The following is a 23,894-nucleotide window of genomic DNA, read 5'->3' on the forward strand; positions in this document are numbered from 1 at the left end:
ATTTAGATAAAATACAATGTAAACAAGAGTTTTAAAATACAATTCAATGACATAAATTAATTAAAATAGCTAAAACAAGTACTATAAGGTGCCATAGGTCATAATCATACATAAGATGGCTAGATGGTTACAGGTCAGTTCCAATTTCCAATATATCATCAATTACCAATAAAACTCAGATAAACTAACGTCTAAATTTTGTAAGATGGAAGACAAAGCGTTTTAAAAAAAAATCAGAAAGGCAAAGGAAATGCTGCATGCATAGTCCAGAATACGTAGATGTCATTGATCAGTACAAAAAAAGTGAGCATATATGGATATCCCTGAACTCAATTTATGTAAAATAAGATTTGTCTCTAAACCTTATTAGCTGTTCACAAAGGGATCTAATTTAATCGTTGCTCTTAAAATATAGGAGGCTTGTTATTAATTAACAAAGAATTATTTAGCTGCATCTACATAACTATTGAGGGGGATTATTTCATGGATCTTTGCTTAAGACCCAGTGCTTTTGGCCTGTAGCATGGCCGTATTATTATCAATGTTCCTTTTGAGCAGAGTTGCAATGGTAGGACCGCATATCTCAGCAGTAGAATACAGATTTGGCACACGCGGCGTTACAGGTTCATCCGCTGGCAGCTCCAGTTAAAGGATCTGTAGTAGAAAAAGCCTTTGATAGTGGTGGGTTAGTGGTATCACTTGCTATATAAGGCATCTTATTAGTATTTTTCCAACAGTAACCATTTCTTATGAATATCTGCGATGGCAAGCGGAAATATTATGCATTACAATACAGCAGTGATTTAATATGCTTTAAAGTGCATTTGTGTAATAAAGTCCACCTTTGTTTTTAAGGCATATAAAGAGAAGAAGTCAAGAGAAAAGACAGAATGAAAGAGGTAGGGAGGACAGGAAAGGGCTCATGCTTTCTTGATTACATTTGCTTTGCTCAAAATAAGGCAGCCTGCTTGGTGGCTGGAGCATGGGAATGAGAATCAAGGAATGTATATCCTTAAGGCATGATGCCTATCTTTCCCCCTTCATTTTCCAAAATATAAAATGGAAAGCTGGGACAAGTTCCAGACAAGACCTGTTTATCTGGATAGCAGGTGGTATCTCAAGTTGGTTCCAAGAAGATGAGAACAACTCATCAGTATCTTTCATGGAGTTACTTGTATCCTTACTGAAAAACGCTGTATCTTGGAACTGAGATAATACAAAGATTTCAGGTTTTCACGGCTGGTAACATCATTAGGGTTTGTAGAATCTTTCGGGCTGAAGTGCCGTGTTCTACTGGAGAAAGTTTTCCTTCCAGACGTTTCGTTCTCAGCTGCGGAGAACATCCTCAGTGGCGTTGCAGCCGGAACAGGCGCTCTGACCTTCTTGGCTGCTGTGCATTGAGTGGGCAATTCTCTAGCCTGGGCAATAGTGTTCTTGGAAGGCATAGGATAGTGTCATTTGAGACTTTCTATTTCCATTTAAAGCATACTTTTATAACAGACAATAGGCCACTCAATGCACAGCAGCCAAGAAGGTGAGAGCGCCTGCTCCGGCTGCAACGCCACTGAGGATGTTCTCTGCAGCTGAGAACGAAACGTCTGGAAGGAAAACTTTCTCCAATAGAACACGGCACGTGAGCCCGAAAGATTCTACAAACCCTAATGAGATAATACAGTTGATCCGCATACTAGCCAAGGGCTGTTTACCAAGGCTTGCTGGACCGCTGAGTGCTACTTAAGGTCAGCTGCTATAAAGTGCAATTACAACAATTCAGGAACTCTTTAAAAGCGCCAATTTCCCTGCAATTTAGATGCTTGGTTCCCCCTTCCCCCCCCCCAAAAATATATATATATATATATATACAGATATACTTGACACATCGGCATAGTTATTATGACAACTCTATATAACATTCTTCTGTGATACAAAAAGAATAATTATCCATCAGTTTACTTCTCATTTGTATCCTTGTTTAATTCTAAGCACAGGTTTAATTCTATACCTTTTCTTAGCTGGATTTTTTTCAAGCGGTACAAAATGGGATCTGTTATAGTTACCGAAAGATGACATTATTTCGTGAAAGAAGTATTTTTATTTTTACTTTCTTGACATATAAAAGCACAAGTTAAGATGTAGGCTACTTAGTCAGAATCTAGGCATATGTTCTTATATGGTCTAGGTCCCTCAGATGTCTGACAATAACATGCTTCCCTTCTTAGGGAAAAGTTACACATAGATTACCATAGAGGTAGAATCTTCACATAGTGAATAAATTGAATGAACGCATTCAGCGCTGACCAAACAAGCTTTAAATTTAACCAACAGTTCAAAATATGGGAGAAGCATCTTTCTTGTCTGTCCTAACTGATCCTACCAGTTTCTAAATTAATTGGTTTTGTGGGAACCCTAAACGATGCTAAGCAGAATTAAACCTTTCTAAACCTGATGAGTTAAATGGATTTGGAAAGGTATTGTTGGTTCAGGATTGCACTGTTAGTTTCTTAAGCAGTGGTTTCACATTCTCTAGCCTGGGCAATAGTGATCTTGGAAGGCATAGGATAGTGTCATTTGATACTTTCTATTTCCATTTAAAGCATACTTTTATAACAGACAATAGGCCATGGTACTTATAGCTAGCAAAGTTTCTGTTGAAAAAGCAAGACTAGAAACATCTGGCTCTCGTTCAGATTCAGGACAGCAAAGACATGAGGTCACAGGTCTTCACAATTAAATATGAATATATGCAGAATGGATGTAAAATAAATCATGTCCATACCCCTGTGATGGAGTCTGCTTTTAGTGCCCCTGAGAGTCAAAAATACCCTAAATGTTGCTTGCATTCAGTTTTCCTGTTCCTTCCGAGTAAACAAGCCAACTGTTTGTTCCTTCTTTTCTAATTTTGCATGTATTGAACCTGCATGTATTATGCTGCTGTAATTGTTTGTGTAAAAGATGTTTCCGTTCTCTCCTGGGCATGTTCAGAAACTTGGCATTGGGGGTCTTATTTTTTTCCCTCAAATCCCGTTTATCACAGGAAACACACAACATTGTCTAAAATGTTGTCCAAATGTCTGATTTAGAGGAGAACAAACAGATCTGGTGCCAGCACCATGGCGCTCCACAAGTATTGAGTGTATTCATATTACAGTACAATCTTTAAGAGATCAGTGGATTCAGAGGGGTGTATCTCTGCTTAGGATAGCACTGTAAGACACCCAATAGAGTTCATTGCTGCTTTGCCTTTTGTGCTTCATTGCTGGCTAGCAGTAGTGTAAAAAAAATGAAGAAGATATTGGATTTATATCCCGCCCTCCACTCCAAAGAGTCTCAGAGCGGCTCACAATCTCCTTTACCTTCCTCCCCCACAACAGACACCCTGTGAGGTAGATGAAGATATTGGATTTATATCCCGCCCTCCACTCCGAAGAGTCTCAGAGCGGCTCACAATCTCCTTTCCCTTCCTCCCCCACAACAGACACCCTGTGAGGTAGAAGAAGATATTGGATTTATATCCCGCCCTCCACTCCGAAGAGTCTCAGAGCGGCTCACAATCTCCTTTCCCTTCCTCCCCCACAACAGACACCCTGTGAGGTGGGTGGGGCTGGAGAGGGTTCTCACAGCAACTGCCCTTTCAAGGACAACCTCTGCCAGAGCTATGGCTGACCCAAGGCCATTCCAGCAGGTGCAAGTGGAGGAGTGGGGAATCAAACCCGGTTCTCCCAGATAAGAGTCCACACACTTAACCGCTACACCAAACTGGCTCTCAACAATACTTGTTGTTGCTATGCAATGATCCTCTGAGATTCTCCCTTTCTAGGATGACTTCTTGTAGACTTTGGCTTACCACCGCTGTTTGTGAAGCAGAAGATCGCAATGGTAGCAGCACTGTGATTTGTGTGTATATAGAATAACACGGACACAGTAATCAATTTGTATTTAGATTTTTTTCTGTATCCATATTACTTTTGACCACACGTACTCTCTTACATCTGACTTCCTTATGATTATAATTTTAATAATTCTAGATAGTGTTATTGATAATTTTCTGAGTCTGCACTTTGTACCTGCGATCACACATCTGTAGGCTGACCAGTTTGGGGTAGTGGTGAAGTGTGCAGACTCTTATCTGGGAGAACCGGGTTTGATTCCCCACTCCTCCACTTGCACCTGCTGGCATGGCCTTGGGTCAGCCATAGCTCTGGCAGAGGTTGTCCTTGAAAGGGCAGCTGCTGTGAGAGCCCTCTCCAGCCCCACCCACCTCACAGGGTGTGTGTTGTGGGGGAGGAAGGGAAAGGAGATTGTAGGCCGCTCTGAGACTCTGTCCTTGAAAGGGCAGCTGCTGTGAGAGCCCTCTCCAGCCCCACCCACCTCACAGGGTGTGTGTTGTGGGGGAGGAAGGGAAAGGAGATTGTGAGCCGCTCTGAGACTCTTCGGAGTGGAGGGCAGGATATAAATCCAATATCTTCATCTACCTCACAGGGTGTCTGTTGTGGGGGAGGAAGGGAAAGGAGATTGGGAGCCATTCTGAGACTCTTCGGAGTGGAAGGCGGGATATAAATCCAATATCTTCATCTACCTCACAGGGTGTCTGTTGTGGGGGAGAAAGGGAAAGGAGATTGTGAGCCACTCTGAGACTCTTCGGAGTGGAGGGTGGGATATAAATCCAATATCTTCATCTACCTCACAGGGTGTCTGTTGTGGGGGAGGAAGGTAAAGGAGATTGTGAGCCCCTCTGAGACTCTTTGGAGTGGAGGGCGGGATATAAATCCAATATCTTCATCTACCTCACAGGGTGTCTGTTGTGGGGGAGGAAGGGAAAGGAGATTGTGAGCCCCTCTGAGACTCTTCGGAGTGGAGGGCGGGATATAAATCCAATATCTTCATCTACCTCACAGGGTGTCTGTTGTGGGGGAGGAAGGGAAAGGAGATTGTGAGCCCCTCTGAGACTCTTCGGAGTGGAGGGCGGGATATAAATCCAATATCTTCATCTACCTCACAGGGTGTCTGTTGTGGGGGAGGAAGGGAAAGGAGATTGTGAGCCCCTCTGAGACTCTTCGGAGTGGAGGGCGGGATATAAATCCAATATCTTCATCTACCTCACAGGGTGTCTGTTGTGGGGGAGGAAGGTAAAGGAGATTGAGCCGCTCTGAGACTCTTCGGAGTGGAGGGCAGGATATAAATCCAATATCTTCTTCTATTTCTTCTTAATCTGAAGTCTTAGAAGTATTTCAGACGTTGCCATTTACTTTCTGCACATCAGAAAAAAAATATTCTGATGACCATCAGGAAAAAACAACAAATATAAAATATTAATAAAACGAAGAAATTATTGCAAGCTACAGCTGACATGGTGACTTCCTAGGGTTTTTCAAGGAAAGAGACATTCCGAGGTGGTTTGCCATTGCTTGGCTCTTCACCAGAGCCTTGGTATCCCTTGGTGGTCTCTCATCTAAATACTTGCCCGCAGCCAAGAAAATGACTTGTTTCATGAATTCATGCCATTTAAGGAGAATTATAAGATCAGATGGAACCCGGTTTCCTCACATCTTGCTAAATTAGCAGATATGATATGTAGTAGATTAGTCTAATCTTAAAGTTGGGAATCGAAGGTGAAAAATGTATTAACGTTTTTTTCCCCATGTGTGTATGTTAGATTTCTATGGGAAGCCCCTGCCTCCGCTGACAATACGGCAAAGACCTAACAGTGATTCCCACGATGTGATTTCTTAACTAGGAGTCATGCAGCCATTTTTTTTAAAAAAAACATGCAGTGTGGAAAAGGAGCACCAGCATTCAATGTCGTTTTCTTACATGATGAGAAGCTCGCTATTCTTAAAAGTTGCTGGGAAAGACACTAAGAGTGCCTTGGAGTTGCAGCGGAAAGAATAGCAGTGATGAATTCAGCTGTCGTATTTTGTTCTTGACTCACCAGAGAAAGTTTGTATTAGGTAGAACTCTTGGAGGTTCCTGACTTTTCTTCTTTGTTGGGACAGAGAAATGTGACTATGAAGAAAACTGCTTTCCAAGACCAAAATACAACTTTACTTTGCACATACAATGACTGTTTCTGCTTAAGCATAGCGACCAGCGTTTCTACATTTAATATTTCAGAGATCTGAGGGGTTTTTTTTTTTGAAGACATGTGCATGTGCAAATCAAAAGGTACGAACTATACATTTTAACTATTTTTGTATTTTTTCTAGTATGTTTGGGTTAACAAAGCTATTTTGAAATACTGACGTTCGTCATTATATTCACAAGCAGAACATACTTGTGATTCTCATTTGGTTTTTTGCAATAGCAATACAGTTTGCCTATGACTTGCTTCACAAGTTGCCCTCGCTGTTGCTCAGGAGGAACTGAATGCTCGCATGAGTGCCGCAGTTGTTTTTCCCCAGCTGAAAAACCTATTCCAGGAACTGGCAGTACATACAATGAACCCATGCCAGTCCACTGGGGTCACATCAGCCATATTCTGGAGGTGAGTAGGAGGACTGAATCCCTGCCCTTCCCTTGCATTCTCCGGCTGATGATTAAGAATCATTCCAAAGATTCTGGGATATTATGCACACAGTCCAGTTCTCGAAGTGGGCTTTTTCCATGGCAGTGGGTGTGGGGGGAGATAAGCATTGTACCCATCCGTAGCATGTGCATTTCCTCTTGTAAAATGTTGGCGATTTGTGTCTTTCTCTCATGTGAGACTATATGTCAAATTATGATGGTTTTGTTTGTGGAAAATGTTGTCATCTTGAGAGTTTTCTGTCCAAAGGCCTAAAATGGCAAACAACAAAAAATTGGAAGCAATATATACTTCATTATTTAAGTTATGTGTGTTTTCCATAACGCTGAACTGATTTTCTTGCAGTTCTACTGTTATATTTCCTTGCCCAGATTCAGAGGCTCTAGCATATGTGTGTGTATTTAAAGTCACTTTTGTATAAACTTCCGGGCAGAAATGTGGCCTTGGCATCAAAGCGAATGAAAATGCTTCTGCTCATGTTGGGGCTGAAACATGTACATCAGAGAAATTGTTCTTTGTTCTGTGTGCATGGGTCTCATTGAAGAAATTAACTTCTGGATCATAAATAAAAAGGCACAATTGAAATACTAAGTTATGTTATTAACTTCTTTGACTTCAGTATCCAAAATGTATTTAAGATAAAACTGCGACCAAATAATTGTTGCATGGATTTTAGTGTAAGGAGAATACTTCCTTTGTAAGCCAAATTGTTCCAGAGCGTTGTTTAAATATTAAAGCATGGCTTTCTGTTTTGGGACACAATCTTATAAAAGAGGCCGTTTTCCCGCTGAGCTTACCTCGGAGCGACGTCCCTCTTCACCGCGCAGCGTCTGCGCGGATTTCCCACCAACTGCTCTGCTAAAAACCAGTTTACATCTGCGACGCAAAAGCCGCGGCTCTTCCTGGTTGTGCGCAGCAGTTGGTAGGAAATCCACACAGACGCTGCGCGGTGAAGAGGGACGTCGCTCCGGAGTAAGGTCAGTGGGACAACGGCCAGAGTTTAACAGTTCGGCCTATTTCACTGAACAAGTGATTTTTCTCTCAACTGTGTGAGCCTTCCTTCCCCCTCCTTTCCAAGCATCAAAATTCAAAGGGCTATCGAAATATTTCTGGGGACTCAAAAGAAAAATAACCTAGCTGGCATTTTTGAGACGTATATTCCACACAATTGTTGATGGTTGTTATGGGACCAAACTAAAATGTATCATAATTTTTATGTGTTAATGTAACGAAGTTTTAATGTTTTTCCTCATTAGTGTATTATTTGCTGAAAGTCAAATATAGAGGGTTTTTTTTATGTCTGGAGTAAAAGTAAATATGAAATAAAATCTTAATGCAATATTTATGGGCTAACAGGACCTCACCCAGATGGATAAAAGACATGGCTTCGTTATGGCAGTAGTTAGAAAATCCCATTCTACCATGTGCAGTCATCTCCCATGAAGGATTTGCTTCAATCTTCTGTCTAGCCCAGTTCTCAATATCCATTTATGTACTATCCTGAAGCAAATTCCTTATCTTCACCATAAACTAAGTCTGGCACTTTCTGCTTAGAACACACAAACATGCCTGTGTAAATTACAGTGGGTATTTTCTGACGATTGTCGGTGTTGTGGAGTATTAATTGATTATTGTAATTTCCTTGAACTAGGTGTCGTTCCACTAACAGGCAAGGTACAAGCATAAATAGAAGCCCACTCAGAAGAAGCCTCATATTTTAAATTCATTTTTGTATACATAAGCAAGAACCTCAGTATTTTCTTCAAAGTGCAATATTCTACACTATAAACCAGTGTTTCTAAAATGATTTCCTGGCTCTTAAGGATCGCCAGCAGTCCAGTTCCAGACACCATGTTTTAAATTTGTTTGTAACTTGTGACACTGAAAAACAGTGGGACATATTTAGCCGTTTAAGAGGAGTTGGTGAGCACCACCAACTTTTGGTACAGCCAGATTAAATACCTCCTCTTCACACCACCTGGGAAGAAGCAAAGCTTAGATGAAGAAGAAGAAGATATTGGATTTATATCCCGCCCTCCACTCCAAAGAGTCTCAGAGCAGCTCACAATCTCCTTTCCCTCCCCCCCCCATAAAAGACACCCTGTGAGGTAGATGAAGATATTAGATTTATATCCTGCCCTCCACTCCGAAGAGTCTCAGAGCGGCTCACAATCTCCTTTACCTTTCTCCCCCACAACAGACACCCTGTGAGGTAGATGAAGATATTGGATTTATATCCCGCCCTCCACTCCGAAGAGTCTCAGAGCGGCTCACAATCGCCTTTACCTTTCTCCCCCACAACAGACACCCTGTGAGGTAGATGAAGATATTGGATTTATATCCCGCCCTCCACTCCGAAGAGTCTCAGAGCGGCTCACAATCGCCTTTACCTTTCTCCCCCACAACAGACACCCTGTGAGGTAGATGAAGATATTGGATTTATATCCCGCCCTCCACTCCGAAGAGTCTCAGAGCGGCTCACAATCTCCTTTACCTTCCTCCCCCCCCACAACAGACACCCTGTGAGGTAGATGAAGATATTGGATTTATATCCCGCCCTCCACTCCGAAGAGTCTCAGAGCGGCTCACAATCTCCTTTACCTTCCTCCCCCCCCACAACAGACACCCTGTGAGGTAGATGAAGATATTGGATTTATATCCCGCCCTCCACTCCGAAGAGTCTCAGAGCGGCTCACAATCTCCTTTACCTCCCCCCCCCCCACAACAGACACCCTGTGAGGTAGATGAAGATATTGGATTTATATCCCGCCCTCCACTCCAAAGAGTCTCAGAGGGGCTCACAATCTCCTTTCCCTTCCTCCCCCACAACAGACACCCTGTGAGGTAGATGAAGATATTCGATTTATATCCCACCCTCCACTCCGAAGAGTCTCAGAGCGGCTCACAATCTCCTTTACCTTCCTCCCCCACAACAGACACCCTGTGAGGTAGATGAAGATATTCGATTTATATCCTGCCCTCCACTCCGAAGAGTCTCAGAGGGGCTCACAATCTCCTTTACCTTCCTCCCCCCGCCCCCCACCCCCCACAACAGACACCCTGTGAGGTAGATGAAGATATTGGACTTATATCCCGCCCTCCACTGTGAAGACTCTCAGAGGGGCTCACAATCTCCTTTCCCTTCCTCCCCCACAACAGACACCCTGTGAGGTGGGTGGGGCTGAGAGAGCTCTCACAGCAGCTGCCCTTTCAAGGACAACCTCTGCCAGAGCTATGGCTGACCCAAGGCCATGCCAGCAGGTGCAAGTGGAGGAGTGGGGAATCAAACCCAGTTCTCCCAGATAAGAGTCCGCACACTTAACCACTACACCAAACTGGCTCTCCATGGGAGATTCCAAGATGAGTGAGGAAAACGCACTGAGTGAGGAAAATGTTGGCACTTACCAGTCCTCCTGATGCTCCAGTAGCAAACCCTTTGATTTGAATAAGGGCAGGCCAGTTACAAGCCCTGCCTTTCATTGGCTCTACACACTTTCTGAAAGAACCATGGCCACCATGTTTGTGAACCCTGCTCCCAAGTGAACATCCGTAGTCTTATGTGATAAAATAGTTGTGGAACCTGAGTCCCAAACCTGCAGATGGTATAGCAAATGATCTCATTGGATTCACCCTGAAGCTTAAGCTTTGTTTCCAAGTGTAATCCTCGTCTATTGCAGAGCTACTCCCTGGTAGTACATATGCCACTTGTGCTAGATATCTGTTCGTTCCTTTAAAAGTCCTGGTCTTGTGAAGTGCCTAGCAGCCATAGGGGAGGACTGCCTCTGCAATGGACAAAGCACAAGCGGAAACGAGTGATATGATCTAGCCCAAGGGTGGCCAAACTTGCTTAATGTAAAAGCCACAAAGAATAAATCTCAGATGTTTGAGAGCCACAAGACAGGAGGGAGGGAGGGAAGGGAATCAAATAGAGGAGGGAGGGAGAGGTGGAAAGAAAGCATTTTTAACTACATGCAATTCTCCAAGTGCTTTAAAGAGAAAGAGGCCTTCTCCAAGTCAACCTACGGGGTGGGGGTGGGGCTTTAGGAGCCACACAATATGTGTGAAAGCTACATGTGGCTCTGGAGCTGCAGTCTGGCCACCCCTGATTTAGCCTCTATGCTAGACAAAGGAACATATGTATAATCTTTAAAACAGAAGAAGAAGAAGATGATATTGGAATTATATCCCGCCCTCCACTCCAAAGAGTCTCAGAGCAGCTCATAATCTCCTTTATCTCCCTCCCCCACAACAGACACCCTGTGAGGTAGAAGAAGGTATTGGATTTATATCCTGCCCTCCACTCGGAAGAGTCTCAGAGTGGCTCACAATCTCCTTTCCCTTCCTCCCCCACAACAGACACCCTGTGAGGTAGATGAAGATATTGGATTTATATCCCGCCCTCCACTCCGAAGAGTCTCAGAGCGGCTCACAATCTCCTTTATCACCCTCCCCCACAACAGACACCCTGTGAGGTGGGTGGGGCTGGAGAGGGCTCTCACAGCAGCTGCCCTTTCAAGGACAACCTCTGCCAGGGCTATGGCTGACCCAAGGCCATTCCAGCAGGTGCAAGTGGAGGAGTGGGGAATCAAACCTGGTTCTCCCAGATAAGAGTCCGCACACTTAACCACTACACCATACTGGCTATCCAGTTACATAGGTACTGGTGTTCCATTTGTTTCTTCATAGCCTGAATTCTTAATGTCTGTGCATATTTTTTTCTTCCTATAGTTCAACTAGTTATTTGGTTACAGCTGTTTCTTGGCAAATGCTTGCTCATTTCCTCAGCATATTGTTAGTTCAAACACTAATACTATTTGCATAGCATGTCTTAGAGATGTGCTGTCTTCAAAGACTACAAAAATGTACTGAACATGTTAGAATGAAGTCTTTTGCTAAAACATGATGAAATAACGAGGAAGCGTTTAATTTTCCTTAAACACAGGGTAGGTTAGCTCAAATACTTTGGCCATCAATGGGAAGAGAGCACTCACTGGAGAAGATCCTGATGCTGGGAAAAACAGAAGGCAAAAGAAGATGGGGAGGGCAAAAAATGAGACGGCTGGACAGAGTTATTGATGTAACTAACATGAATTTGAGCAGACTTTGGAGGATGGTGGAAGACAAAGAGGGCATGACTTGCTCCATGGGATCGCAAAGAGTCGGAATCGACTGCGTCTGAACAACAACAAAAGGTTAGGCCACTGAAGTATGTTCCTTTCTTAACTAGAATAGACGGGAATTACTATAAAACTCACAATAAGGCAATCGCCCCTGTGCCCAACCTGCTTGTGAGCATAAATGGCGAAATATATAAACAGAACACTTAGGGTTGCCAAGTCCAATTCAAGAAATATCTGGGGACCTTGGGGGTGGAGCCAGGAGACTTTGGGGGTGGAGCTAAGATCAAGGCTGTGACAAGCATAATTGTCTTCTGGCCATCACATTTAAAGGGACGGCACACCTTTTCAATTCCTTCCTTCCATAGGAAATAATGGATAGGGGCACCTTCTTTTGGGGCTCATAGAATTGGACCCCCTGGCCCAATCTTTTTGAAACTTGGGGGGTATTTTGGGGAGAGGCACTAGATGCTATACTGAAAATGTGGTGCTTCTACCCCAAAACACAGCCCCCCTAGAGCCCCATATACCCACGGATCAATTCTCCATGATTTCCTATGGGAATAAATCTCCATAGGGAATAACAGAGTTCCCAGCAGACATTTCCCTCCCCCCCACCACTTTCTGACAACCCTGAAGCGGGGGGAGGGCCTCCAAACCAGGGGATCCCCTGCCCCCACCTGGGGATTGGCAACCCTAAGCACACTAGGCTGGCCGACTGAACAAGATACAGGTCGCTAGCGGAGGATATCGTCTTCGAATGCTCCCCTAAACAAAACCAGCTAAAAATGTGTGCATCAAGGGAAGTCGCTTAACCTCTGCTGCTTCCCTGGTGAGCTGCTTTGCCACTGCCTTGGAAACTTGACTTCATTCTAGGGTTGCCAATCCCCAGCTGGGGGCAGGGGCACCATATTTTCAGTATAGCATCTAGTACCTCTCCCCAAAATACCCCCCAAGTTTCAAAACGATTGGACCAGGGAGTCCAATTCTATGAGCCCCAAAAAGGGTGCCCCTATCCTTCATTATTTCCTATGGAAGGAAGGAAGGAATTGAAAAGGTGTGCCGTCCCTTTAAATGTGATGGCCAGAACTCCCTTTGGAGTTCAATTATGCTTGTCACAGCCTTGATCTTGGCTCCACCCCTAATGTCTCCTGGCTCCACCCCTGAAGTCCCCAGATATTTCTTAAATTGGACTTGGCAACCCTACTTCTCACCCAGTCCTGAACACGGACTCTGCCATTCCCCTCTCTGTCACTTGCGGAGTTGTTTTTACTGCTTTCGACTGACAGCAGCAAATAGGCAGCTTATCTGGCGACTGATACTGCCTCCGTGAGCTGCTCTTACTCAGCAGCACGCTCCCCCCACCCCGGACTTGTCCTTTTAAGGCGGAGGCATCTTATTGGCCTTCTTCCGTGCGGAACTGCGTAATGTACTCGCAAGCGGAAGGCAGCACGCATGCTCGTCGTAGAACCGGCTGCCCGGAGGTATGTGCTTTACAGCCAGGGATGGGCTGGAAGAAGGGCTTCTTGGTTTTGAGTTCGGCTCTTGCAGGTTGCGTTGTGGGTTCGAGTGCCGCTTAGTGCTAGTCAGTGCCGTAGCTCTCCGAGCATTTTTTACAGTCCTTGGTGCAGAGTGGTAAAGCAGCTGTACTTGCAGTACTGTGATCTGAACTCTCTGCTCACGGCCTGAGTTCGATCCCAGCGAAAGCTGGTCCAGGTAACCGGGCCGAGGGTTGACTCAGCCTTCCATCCTTCCGAGGTCGGTCAAAAGGAGTACCCGGCATGCTGGGGGGGAAGGCTAGAGGACTGGGGGAGGCGATGGCAAACCACCCCGTAAAAAGCCTGCCGTGAAAACGTCCTGAAAGCAGCGTCACCCCAGAGTTGGAAACGACTGGTGCTTGCACAGGGGACCTTTCCTATACTTAAGAGCCCCATAGGGAGGGACAGTGGCTCAGTGGTAGAGCATCTGCTTGGGAAGCAGAAGGTCCCAGGTTCAATCCCCGGCATCTCCAAAAAAGGGTCCAGGCAAATAGGTGTGAAAAACGTCAGCTTGAGACCCTGGAGAGTCGCTGCCAGTCTGAGAAGACAATACTGACTTCGATGGACCAAGGGTCTGATTCAGTATAAGGCAGCGTCATATGTTCATATATGTTCATGGCGCAGAGTGTTAAACCTGCAGTACTGCAGTCCTAAGCTCTGCTCAAGACCTGAGTTCGATCCCAGCAAAAGCTGGATTCAGGTAGCCAGCCCAAGGTTGACTCAGCCTTCCATCCTTCCGAGGTCGGTCAAATGAGTCCCCAGCTTGCTGGGGGGGAAAGCGTAGAGGACTGGGGAAGGCAATGGCAAACCACCCCGTAAAAAGTCTGCCATGAAAATGTTGTGAAAGCAATGTCACCCCAGAGTCGAAAACGGCTGGTGCTTGCACAGGGGACTACCTTTACCTTAGAAGAGCCCCATGGCACAGAGCATTAAAGCTGCAGTACTGCAGTCCTAAGCTCTGCTCACGACCTGAGTTTGATCCCAGTGGAAGCTGGGTTCAGGTAGCCAGCTCCAGGTTGACTCAGCGTTCCATCCTTCCGAGGTCGGTCAATGGAGTCCCCAGCTTGCCGGGGGGGAAAGCGCAGATGACTGGGGAAGGCAATGGCAAACCACCCCGTAAAAAGTCTGCCATGAAAATGTTGTGAAAGCAACGTCACCCCAGAGTCGAAAACGGCTGGTGCTTGCACAGGGGACTACCTTTACCTTAGAAGAGCCCCATGGCACAGAGCATTAAAGCTGCAGTACTGCAGTCCTAAGCTCTGCTCACGACCTGAGTTTGATCCCAGTGGAAGCTGGGTTCAGGTAGCCAGCTCCAGGTTGACTCAGCGTTCCATCCTTCCGAGGTCGGTCAATGGAGTCCCCAGCTTGCTGGGGGGGAAAGCGCAGATGACTGGGGAAGGCAATGGCAAACCACCCCGTAAAAAGTCTGCCATGAAAACGTTGTGAAAGCAACGTCACCCCAGAGTCGGAAACGGCTGGTGCTTGCACAGGGGACTACCTTTACCTTAGAAGAGCCCCATGGCACAGAGCATTAAAGCTGCAGTACTGCAGTCCTAAGCTCTGCTCACGACCTGAGTTTGATCCCAGTGGAAGCTGGGTTCAGGTAGCCAGCTCCAGGTTGACTCAGCGTTCCATCCTTCCGAGGTCGGTCAATGGAGTCCCCAGCTTGCTGGGGGGGAAAGCGCAGATGACTGGGGAAGGCAATGGCAAACCACCCCGTAAAAAGTCTGCCATGAAAACGTTGTGAAAGCAACGTCACCCCAGAGTCGGAAACGGCTGGTGCTTGCACAGGGGACTACCTTTACCTTAGAAGAGCCCCATGGCACAGAGCATTAAAGCTGCAGTACTGCAGTACTAAGCTCTGCTCACGACCTGAGTTTGATCCCAGTGGAAGCTGGGTTCAGGTAGCCAGCTCCAGGTTGACTCAGTGTTCCATCCTTCCGAGGTCGGTCAATGGAGTCCCCAGCTTGCCGGGGGGGAAAGCGCAGATGACTGGGGAAGGCAATGGCAAACCACCCCGTAAAAAGTCTGCCATGAAAATGTTGTGAAAGCAACGTCACCCCAGAGTCGAAAACGGCTGGTGCTTGCACAGGGGACTACCTTTACCTTAGAAGAGCCCCATGGCACAGAGCATTAAAGCTGCAGTACTGCAGTCCTAAGCTCTGCTCACGACCTGAGTTCGATCCCCTGGCGGAAGCTGGGTTTTCAGGTAGCTGGCTCGAGGTTGACTCAGCCTTCCATCCTTCCGAGGTCGGACAAAGGAGTCCCCAGCTTGCTGGGGGGAAAGCGTAGATGACCGGGGAAGGCAATGGCAAACCAGCCTGTCAAAAGTCTGCCGTGAAAACGTCGTGAAACGTCACCCCAGAGTCGGAAACGGCTGGTGCTTGCACAGGGGACCTTTCCTTTCCTTCCCTCGTCGTTATCGCCTGTCAGGGTACTAAGCAGAATGAGTGTTTCCCTGCCTTGGTATTTTGCAGGCTGCCTCTGTCAGTAGCAAAGGACACATTTTTTTTTTTTAATTAAAAAGTTCCCTCTGCTCCTTCCGCTTCCTCTTTCTATCAATTGCAAATGAGAAAGAGACAACAAAACAACAACTTCCCTTTGATCCTGGGCTGTCTCCTCCCCCTTGCTTTAGGGAAGGGGGAAGGGGAAGAGCAGCTGGTGCTGGAGACAGAGCAAAGCCACATTGTCTGGGAGGGCCTTTAGAAGCCCAGCCAAGTTTTCCTCCAGCTTTTGTGTGCACTGCTGCTCTGGGACGGCTGCTTCACTCCGCTCAGCAAGGAAGAGCCTTGTTTGTTTCTGTGAGTAAGACTGGTTTTCAGGCTGCCTTTCTCTCTCAGTAGCAGGATTTTTTTTAAAGTTCCATTTGCTCCACCAGCTGTCTCCCCCCCCCCCCCCCGCTTTGGGCACCATGGTACCATTAGAGCCAGTTTGGTGTAATAGCTAAGTGTGCGGACTCTTACCTGGGAGAACCGGGTTTGATTCCCCACTCCTCCACTTACACCTGCTGGAATGGCCTTGGGTTAGCCATAGCTATAGCAGGAGTTGTCCTTGAAAGGGCAGCTTCTGGAAGAGCTCTCTCAGCCTCACCCACCTCACAGGGTGTCTGTTGTTGGTGGGGGGGGGGAGATATAGGAGATTGTAAGCCTCTCTGAGTCTCTGATTTAGAGAAGGGCGGGGTATAAATCTGCAGTCTTCTTCATTAAGACCAACAAAGTTTTGTTTCAGACAGCTGAAAACCGGACTCTCGCAGTAGCAGAGAGATTTTTTTTTTTTAAGTTCCTTTTGTTCCGTTGTTGCCAGAACACAGTGATGTGCCTTTTGGAGTGGTCCAGAGATGCAACAAACCACTCGCATTTATTATTTTTAATTATAAGCATCGTGTGGCAGCTCCACACAAATACTTGGGCCCCCTGAGTAAAAAGTTGCTCTCTCAGCCCCACCCGCCTCACAGGGTGTCTGTTGTGTGGGGAGAAGATAAAGGAGATTGTGAGCTGCTCTGAGACTCTTCAGAGTGGAGGGCAGGATATAAATCCAGTATCTTCTTCTACCTCACAGGGTGTCTGTTGGGGGGGAGGAAGGTAAAGGAGATTATGAGCCGCTCTTACTTCGGAGTGGAGGGCGGGATACAAATCCAATATCTTCATCTACCTCACAGGGTGTCTGTTGGGGGGGAGGAAGGTAAAGAAGATTGTGAGCCGCTCTGAGACTCTTCGGAGTGGAGGGCGGGATATAAATCCAATATCTTCATCTACCTCACAGGGTGTCTGTTGTGGGGGAGGAAGGTAAAGGAGATTATGAGCCGCTCTTACTTCGGAGTGGAGGGCGGGATACAAATCCAATATCTTCATATACTCACAGGGTGTCTGTTGTGTGTGTGTGGGGGGGGGGAGGTAAAGGAGATTGTGAGCCCCTCTGAGACTCTTCAGAGTGGAGGGTGGGATATAAATCCAATATCTTCATCTACCTCACAGGGTGTTTGTTGTGGGGGGGGGGAAGGGTAAAGGAGATTGTTAGCCGCTCTGAGATTCTTCAGAGTGGAGGGTGGGATATAAATCCAATGTCTTCATCTACCTCACAGGGTGTCTGTTGTGGGGGGTCGGGAGGAAGGGAAAGGAGATTGTGAGCCCCTCTGAGACTCTTTGGAGTGGAGGGCGGGATATAAATCCAATATCTTCATCTTCCTCACAGGGTGTTTGTTGTGGGGGCAGGGAGGTAAAGGAGATTGTGAGCCCCTCTGAGACTTTTCAGAGTGGAGGGTGGGATATAAATCCAATATCTTCATCTACCTCACAGGGTGTCTGTTGTGGGGGGGGGGGAAGGTAAAGGAGATTGTGAGCCCCTCTGAGACTCTTTGGAGTGGAGGGTGGGATATAAATCCAATATCATCATCATCTCCATGGCAAAGTGCAGCTCCACCTCTGTTTGTTGTTTCTTCCATTTCTCTGTTTGTGTGCTTGATAGAACAGGTGGAACTCTATACTTCAAGTGAGGGTCACAGTTTTAAAAACCGTACAGCAGGGAGGAAAGTGGGAGCTTAGAGCTTTAACTTGCTGTACTCATTTCCTTACGAGGACTTATTTAATGCTGAGGAGCTTTGAAAAATGTGACCCCTCTCTGCTTCCTGGGCACTCTGCCTCCTCACCACCTCTTTCCTCATGCAGAGCCCCGGCCTTATTTTAACTGTCAGTTTGGATGAACTCAGAGGCTTGTTTAATAGCAGGTTCATAGCTATGGGGCGGGCACCACTCCTCCTAACCTCCCCTTTCCACTTCTATGGCCCCTCCTTTCCCTGCCACTCTCCCTGCACTCTTGCTTCCCTCGTTTTTTCCTCTCCCGCTCTCCCTGCTGCCTGTTTTCGCCTCCCCCGTTCTCTCTGCAGCTCCTTTTTGCCTCCCCTGCTGTCCTCACTGCCCATTTTTGCTTCCCTGTTCTTCCCACTGCCCATTTTCGCCTCCCCCGCTCTCCCCGCAGCCCATTTTTACCTCCCCTGCTGTCCTTGCTGCCCGTTTTCTCCTCCCTCGCTCTCCCCGCAGCCCATTTTTACCTCCCCTGCTGTCCTTGCTGCCCGTTTTCTCCTCCCTCGCTCTCCCCGCAGCCCATTTTTGCCTCCCCTGCTGTCCTCACTGCCCATTTTTGCTTCCCCGTTCTTCCCACTGCCCATTTTCGCCTCCCCCGCTCTCCCCACAGCTCATTTTTACCTCCCCTGCTGTCCTTGCTGCCCGTTTTCTCCTCCCTCGCTCTCCCCGCAGCCCATTTTTACCTCCCCTGCTGTCCTTGCTGCCCGTTTTCTCCTCCCTCGCTCTCCCTGCAGCCCATTTTTGCCTCCCCTGCTGTCCTTGCTGCCCGTTTTCGCTTCCCCTGCTGCTCTCACTTCTCCATTTTTGCTTTCCCCGCTGTCCCCGTTGCTCTCGCTGCCCCGTTTCCCCCTCCCACGCTGCCCGTTTTTGCTTCCCCTGCTGCTCTCACTGCCCCATTTTTGCTTCCCCCTCTCTCCCCGTTGCTCTCGCTGCCCCATTTCCCCCTCCCACGGTCTCTCTGCTGCTCTCCGTGCCCCGTTCTTGCAGCCCCCACCCTGCTCTCCCCGTTGCTCTCGCCACCCTTGCCGCTCTCCTTTTTAATTTATTTTTAAAGTGTGTGACATCATTTTGGGCCCCGGGGCCCCTCCATCTAAAATTTTATTCCTTCGGCTTCCCCACCCAAACTTTTCTGGCTTCAAGCCTGTTGAAAGTACAGTGACGATTAAGTCGTTTCCAATAAAGTGGATTGCTTTTCTGTTACTCTTAGGTTGCAGTGCTGTCTGTGTGGATCCAAACTGCTTTTAATTTTTTTTAAACAAAACAAAACAAAACATAGGGGACACTCTCCAGCTTAAACGCAACGTTAGTAACACTCAACGGGGCAAAGGATAAAACAGAAGCAGTGCCTTATCACTGGACCACAGTAAGATTATTTGTAAGGGCCGTCTCTCCCCACATGTTCCCCAGAGAGCACTGAGGTCAGGAACACAAAATCTCCTCTCTATCCCCGGGCCAAAGGAAGCCCGCTTGAAAGTCACCCGAGAAAGGGCTTTCTCCGTTATGGCCCCCACTTGGTGGAATCAGCTGCCGGAAGAGGTGAGGGCCCTGCGGGACTTGGCTCAATTCCGCAGGGCCTGTAAGACGACCCTCTTCCGGCTAGCCTACACCTAGCTGGGATAAAACTTGACGTAACTGGCCAGCCATCTGTTATATAAAATGACATGTTATTGGTTTTAAGCTGTATTGTTTTTATGAAGTGAAATGCTACTGGTTTTAATGTTTAAATGTTAATTATTTAATTGTTTTATATTTAAAATTGTTAAATTTATGTTTGATTAGTTGTTGGAAGCCGCCCTGAGCCACTTGTGGGAAGGGCGGGATACAAATCCCAAATAAATAAATAAAAGGGGTAGGGAGTGTTCCCCAAGGCAAATCTAGGAAGAAAGGGTTCCTAGTCCCCAGGTGGGGGCCGGAGACTCCCCCCCTTTAGAGGCCCTCCCCCCAGCTTCAGGGTCATCAGAAAGCAGGGGGGGGGGAGGAAATGCCTGCTGGGCACTCATTCCCTATGGAGACCGATTCCCATAGGGAATAATGGAGAATTGATTTGTGGGTATCTGGGGCTCCGGGGGGGGGCTGTTTTTTGAGGCAGAGGCACCACATTTTCAGCATAGCATCCAACACCTTTCCTCAAATGACCTTCCAAGTTTCCAAAAGATTGGACTGAGGGGTCCCATTCTATGAGCCCCTAAAGAAGGTGCCCCTATCCTTCATTTTTTCCAACTGAGGGAAATCATTGAAAAGGTGTGCGGTCCCTTTAAATGCGATGGCCAGAACTTCCTTGGAGTTCAATTATGCTTCTCACACCCTTGCTCCAGGCTCCACCCCCAAAGTCCCCAGATATTTCTTGAGTTGGAGTTGGCAGCCCTAGAAGAAAGCATTACTGATTTGTATATGTGTCATAGGGCTTTTGCTGAGCAGGAACGCAGTTCCGGCTGGCTTAGCATCAGGGGGTGTGGCCTAAAACGCAAATGAGCTTCCGCTGGGCTTTTTTGACAAAAAAAGGCCTTGGTCATAGGCATTTTGTATATATGTCATAGGCCCCATGGCGCAGAGTAGTAAAGCAGCAGTACTTGCAGTACTGTGGATTTGAACTCTCTGCTCACGACCTGAGTTCGATCCCGGCGGAAGCTGGGTTCAGGTAGCCGGCTCGAGGTTGACTCAGCCTTCCATCCTTCCGAAGTCGGTCAAAGGAGTCCCCAGCTTGCTGCGGGGAAAGCGTAGATAACTGGGGAAGGCAATGGCAAACTACCCCGTCAAAAGCCTGCTGTGAAAACGTGAAAGCAGCATCACCCCAGAGTCAGAAACGACTGGTGCTTGCACAGGGGACCTTTCCTTTCCTTTCCGTAGGCATTAGGCACACAAAATGAATTGAGGTGACCACTAGGGCTGCTAGCCTGCTGCAGGCGGGGCCTGGAGATTGGCAGAGATCAGCTCCTCCAGAGAGAATGGATGCTTTTAAGGGTGGACTCTGTGGCATTATACCATGCTGAGGCCCCTGCCCGAACCGTGCCCTTTTCTGGATCCACCCCCAAAGTCACCAGGTATTTTCCAACACAGACCTGGCCAACCCCCTAGGACAGGGGTGGCCAGTGGTAGCTCTCCAGATATTTTCTTTTTGCCTACAACTCCCATCAGCCCCAGCCATTGCCCATGCTGGCTGGGGCTGATGGGAGTTGTAGGCAAAAAAAACATCTGGAGAGCTACCGTTGGCCACCCCTGCCCTAGGAGACAAAAGCAACGTTATATGCTAATTTGCTTCTCAGCCGGTCAATAAAATTTGAATGGTTTCCTTCCGTTTCATTGTATCCGAGGAAGCGTCTGTGCACACAAAAGCTCATACTTTCTCCGCTTAGAATCTTGGTCCTACTGAGCCACCATCTACGTTCCCTTATCAGGTGACTAAAATCAGCTGACGGCAAACTTCCTCGGTCTTAAAGGTGCTCACTGGACTCTTTAACTTTGTATTCTATAGTTTTATCGATTAAAGCCAGCAGTCACAATATCTTAATAACATATCAGTTATTATCTCCAGAAACAAGCGAAATCAAGGAGCTTTTTTTTTAAAAAAAAAAACCCAAACGGTGTTATGTGGTGGAGAAAAGGTAAATGTCAAAAGAAAGTTGAACTGTTTCTGCAGCAAAATTCCTGTTGCCCAAAGAGCTGTGTGGCGGCATGGCACGTTTTCTTACTGTAGTTCCGTGAAAGAGAAACTGTTCTCTTCTGTAACTTCGCCTTATTCTGTTCTCTGAGTGTTTTACAAATGCATCACTTTGTTGCTCTGCGCTAAACAATTTTGGCAAATGATTCAGAAAGAAATGTCAAAAATTTTAGGTTATGACATCAAGAGGTCTCCAGACTCTTTTTTTTGTTGGGATTACAAATGGAAAGTTTTCCAAAACAAGATAGTACGGTGGTGTGGTATCTGCTTTCAGCTGCAAGGACATTGTATGCGCAGTTATGGAAGCAAGAAAAAATACCGGAAAAATGGAATTGGATTTTAAAAGTTATGTCATGGAGTGAAATGGACAAACTTACAAGAATCTTAAAAGACTATGATTTGGAGAAGTTCAGGAATGAATGGGAGAAATTTCAAAATTATGTTGAAAAACATTGAAAAGTAAGGGGACATTTAGTGATTTTTGATAAAAGCTGAATGGGGTGGAATACTGGACTAAAGTTTATAAAGGGAAAAATTTTCTTTTGAAAAATGAAGATGAACTTATAGAGTTAATGTTTCTTATGTTTTGTTTTTATTTCTTCCGTATTGTTATAAGGTTCTAAAATGGAGATTCTTGATATGTTAAGTTACCTTGTTGGTTTTTTTAATTTTAAGTAAACACCGGCGGGGGTCAAGAAAAGGGGAGGAGAGGCGAAGGGGGCGAAAGCGATGTATTGTCTTTATTCTGTATTATTTTTAATTTTTCTTAAAGATGACAATAACAATATATTGCAAATTAATAAAATTGTTTTAAACGACTTTGTTGCTCTGTGCTTAACCACTGGCAGTTCTAGGATCTAGCTCTGTTACTGATCTTAAAATGTTCCTCTCTTCTTAAGGAGTTGTATGTACGCGATACTTTTTTTTTTTTTATATAATTGGTTTGGGTAGATCCTCCTACAGAGCCCCGTGGCGCAGAGCGGTAAAGCTGCAGTACTGCAGTTGGAGCCCTCTGCTCTCGACCTGAGTTCGATCCCGGTGGAAGCTGGGTTCAGGTAGCCGGCTCAAAGTTGACTCAGCCTTCCATCCTTCCGAGGTCGGTGAAATGAGTCCCCAGCTTGCTGGGGGAAAAGTGTCGATGACTGGGGAAGGCAATGGCAAACCACCCCGTAAAAAGTCTGCCATGAAAACGTGAAAGCAGCAGTCACCCCAGAGTCGGAAACTATTGGTGTTTGCACAGGGGACTACCTTTACCTTTAGATCCTTTTAATGCCTCAAGAATAGATCATCTTTGTGCCTGAATTTGTTAACTGCTGTCATTTGATAATCTTTTAGGACCTGGTTGAAGCAGAGGATGGTTGAAGACCAAATGAGAGATTAGACGTTTTTCAGACCTGTTCGGTCTAAGGGATAAGAATGGCCAAGCCGTTCCCGCAACTTCTCATCGATGCGGCTCAACGTCATCTCAGGGCAGGCAAGAAAGGCTTATCCCGGTCTTCCTCTTTGCAACTGGCTGGAAAGATACTTGCCGTAGCCGCTGGCTTAAAGCCAGCTTTTCTCTATGATTACAATTTGGCTGGACGCCCTCAGATCCTGAACTACGTGCAGAGCATCGGTGACCTTGGATGTCGGTTACACATTTTGAGCATCGCTGATCATGTTCTGATAATCAACTTGGACATGACGGTGCAGTGGCTGGAGATGGTCCTGCAGGACAATAAAGTCGTCTTTGTTGACGTTTCCGCTGCCAGGACGAGCCCTGGCTTCTGTGACAAAGCAGACGTAGATTCCATAAAAGCACATATATCTGAGATCCTGAATCATCTTAAAGCGTTGGCAGTAGACCCATCCTGGGTCCTCTCTTCCAGCTCTGTTTTTTCTGCTGAATGGAATCTGTGTACCCTCTTTGGTGTATTGCTAGGATACCCGGCAGCCTACAGTTTCCCTGCTCCTAAGAGCTTTGACAACTGTCTTTCTCTGACCCCGCTGAGAGTGTTCACGGTCCAAACCACGTTCTGCAGGATAAGCGACGATCTCAGGGTTCAACTTTATTCTTTTAGCGTCCCGGAAAATTTATATTCCCGCATGAAAACTGGTATCGAGGAGTGGTCTGAAACGTTACAGGATGCTTCTAGGCTTCAGAAAGACTTTTCAGATCTTGGCATTACTTCTGAGATTGTCACTTTGGAGGCGGTGGCTTTGTAAAGATGGGATCTGGCCCAGAGGCGCAGGGCCGGCTCGCCCACTAGGCAGACTAGGCGGTTGCCTAGAGAGGCGAGGGGTGGGAAATTCAGCTTCCCCCCCCCCAGGTGCCCCAGGCAAGCGCTTAACTTGCCTCCCTCCCCCCCTGGCGCTTTGCTCGCTCCCTTCCTTCCCCCTACTCACCGGCTAAAACAGCTTCACCGGCCTCGTAGCCTGCGCATTTTGTCGCTAACAAAACACGCAGGCGCGGGCTGCGAATCTTAGTTTTAGCTGGTGAGC

General features: G+C 46.6%; 2 protein-coding genes across 6 annotated transcripts in view; both read left to right on the forward strand.

The window, feature by feature from the left end:
• LOC132578114 (ADP-ribosylation factor-like protein 13B) overlaps positions 1–7,092 on the forward strand; it is a 32,168-nt gene extending 25,076 nt beyond the window's left edge. For all 4 annotated transcript variants that reach the window (XM_060247959.1, XM_060247960.1, XM_060247961.1 and 1 more), the window contains one exon: positions 5,654–7,092. In XM_060247959.1, coding sequence (XP_060103942.1) covers positions 5,654–5,730 — 77 coding nt within the window. In that variant the 3' untranslated portion in view covers positions 5,731–7,092. The remainder of the gene's footprint in view (positions 1–5,653) is intronic.
• Positions 7,093–13,059: 5,967 nt separating this feature from the next.
• C10H1orf74 (chromosome 10 C1orf74 homolog) lies at positions 13,060–23,620 on the forward strand. Of its 2 annotated transcripts, none has more exons than XM_060247964.1 (2): positions 13,060–13,121; positions 22,749–23,620. In XM_060247964.1, exon 2 carries the CDS (start codon positions 22,830–22,832, stop codon positions 23,616–23,618), a length of 789 nt encoding a protein of 262 aa, XP_060103947.1. In that variant the 5' UTR covers positions 13,060–13,121; positions 22,749–22,829; the 3' UTR covers positions 23,619–23,620. The 2 variants fall into 2 exon arrangements, with proteins under 2 accessions (XP_060103947.1, XP_060103948.1); XM_060247965.1 differs by lacking the exon at positions 13,060–13,121 and adding an exon at positions 15,842–15,976.
• The last annotated feature ends 274 nt before the right edge of the window (positions 23,621–23,894 follow it).

The sequence above is a fragment of the Heteronotia binoei genome, chromosome 10 (genome assembly GCF_032191835.1).
Source record: "Heteronotia binoei isolate CCM8104 ecotype False Entrance Well chromosome 10, APGP_CSIRO_Hbin_v1, whole genome shotgun sequence".
Taxonomy (NCBI): Eukaryota; Metazoa; Chordata; class Lepidosauria; order Squamata; family Gekkonidae; genus Heteronotia; species Heteronotia binoei.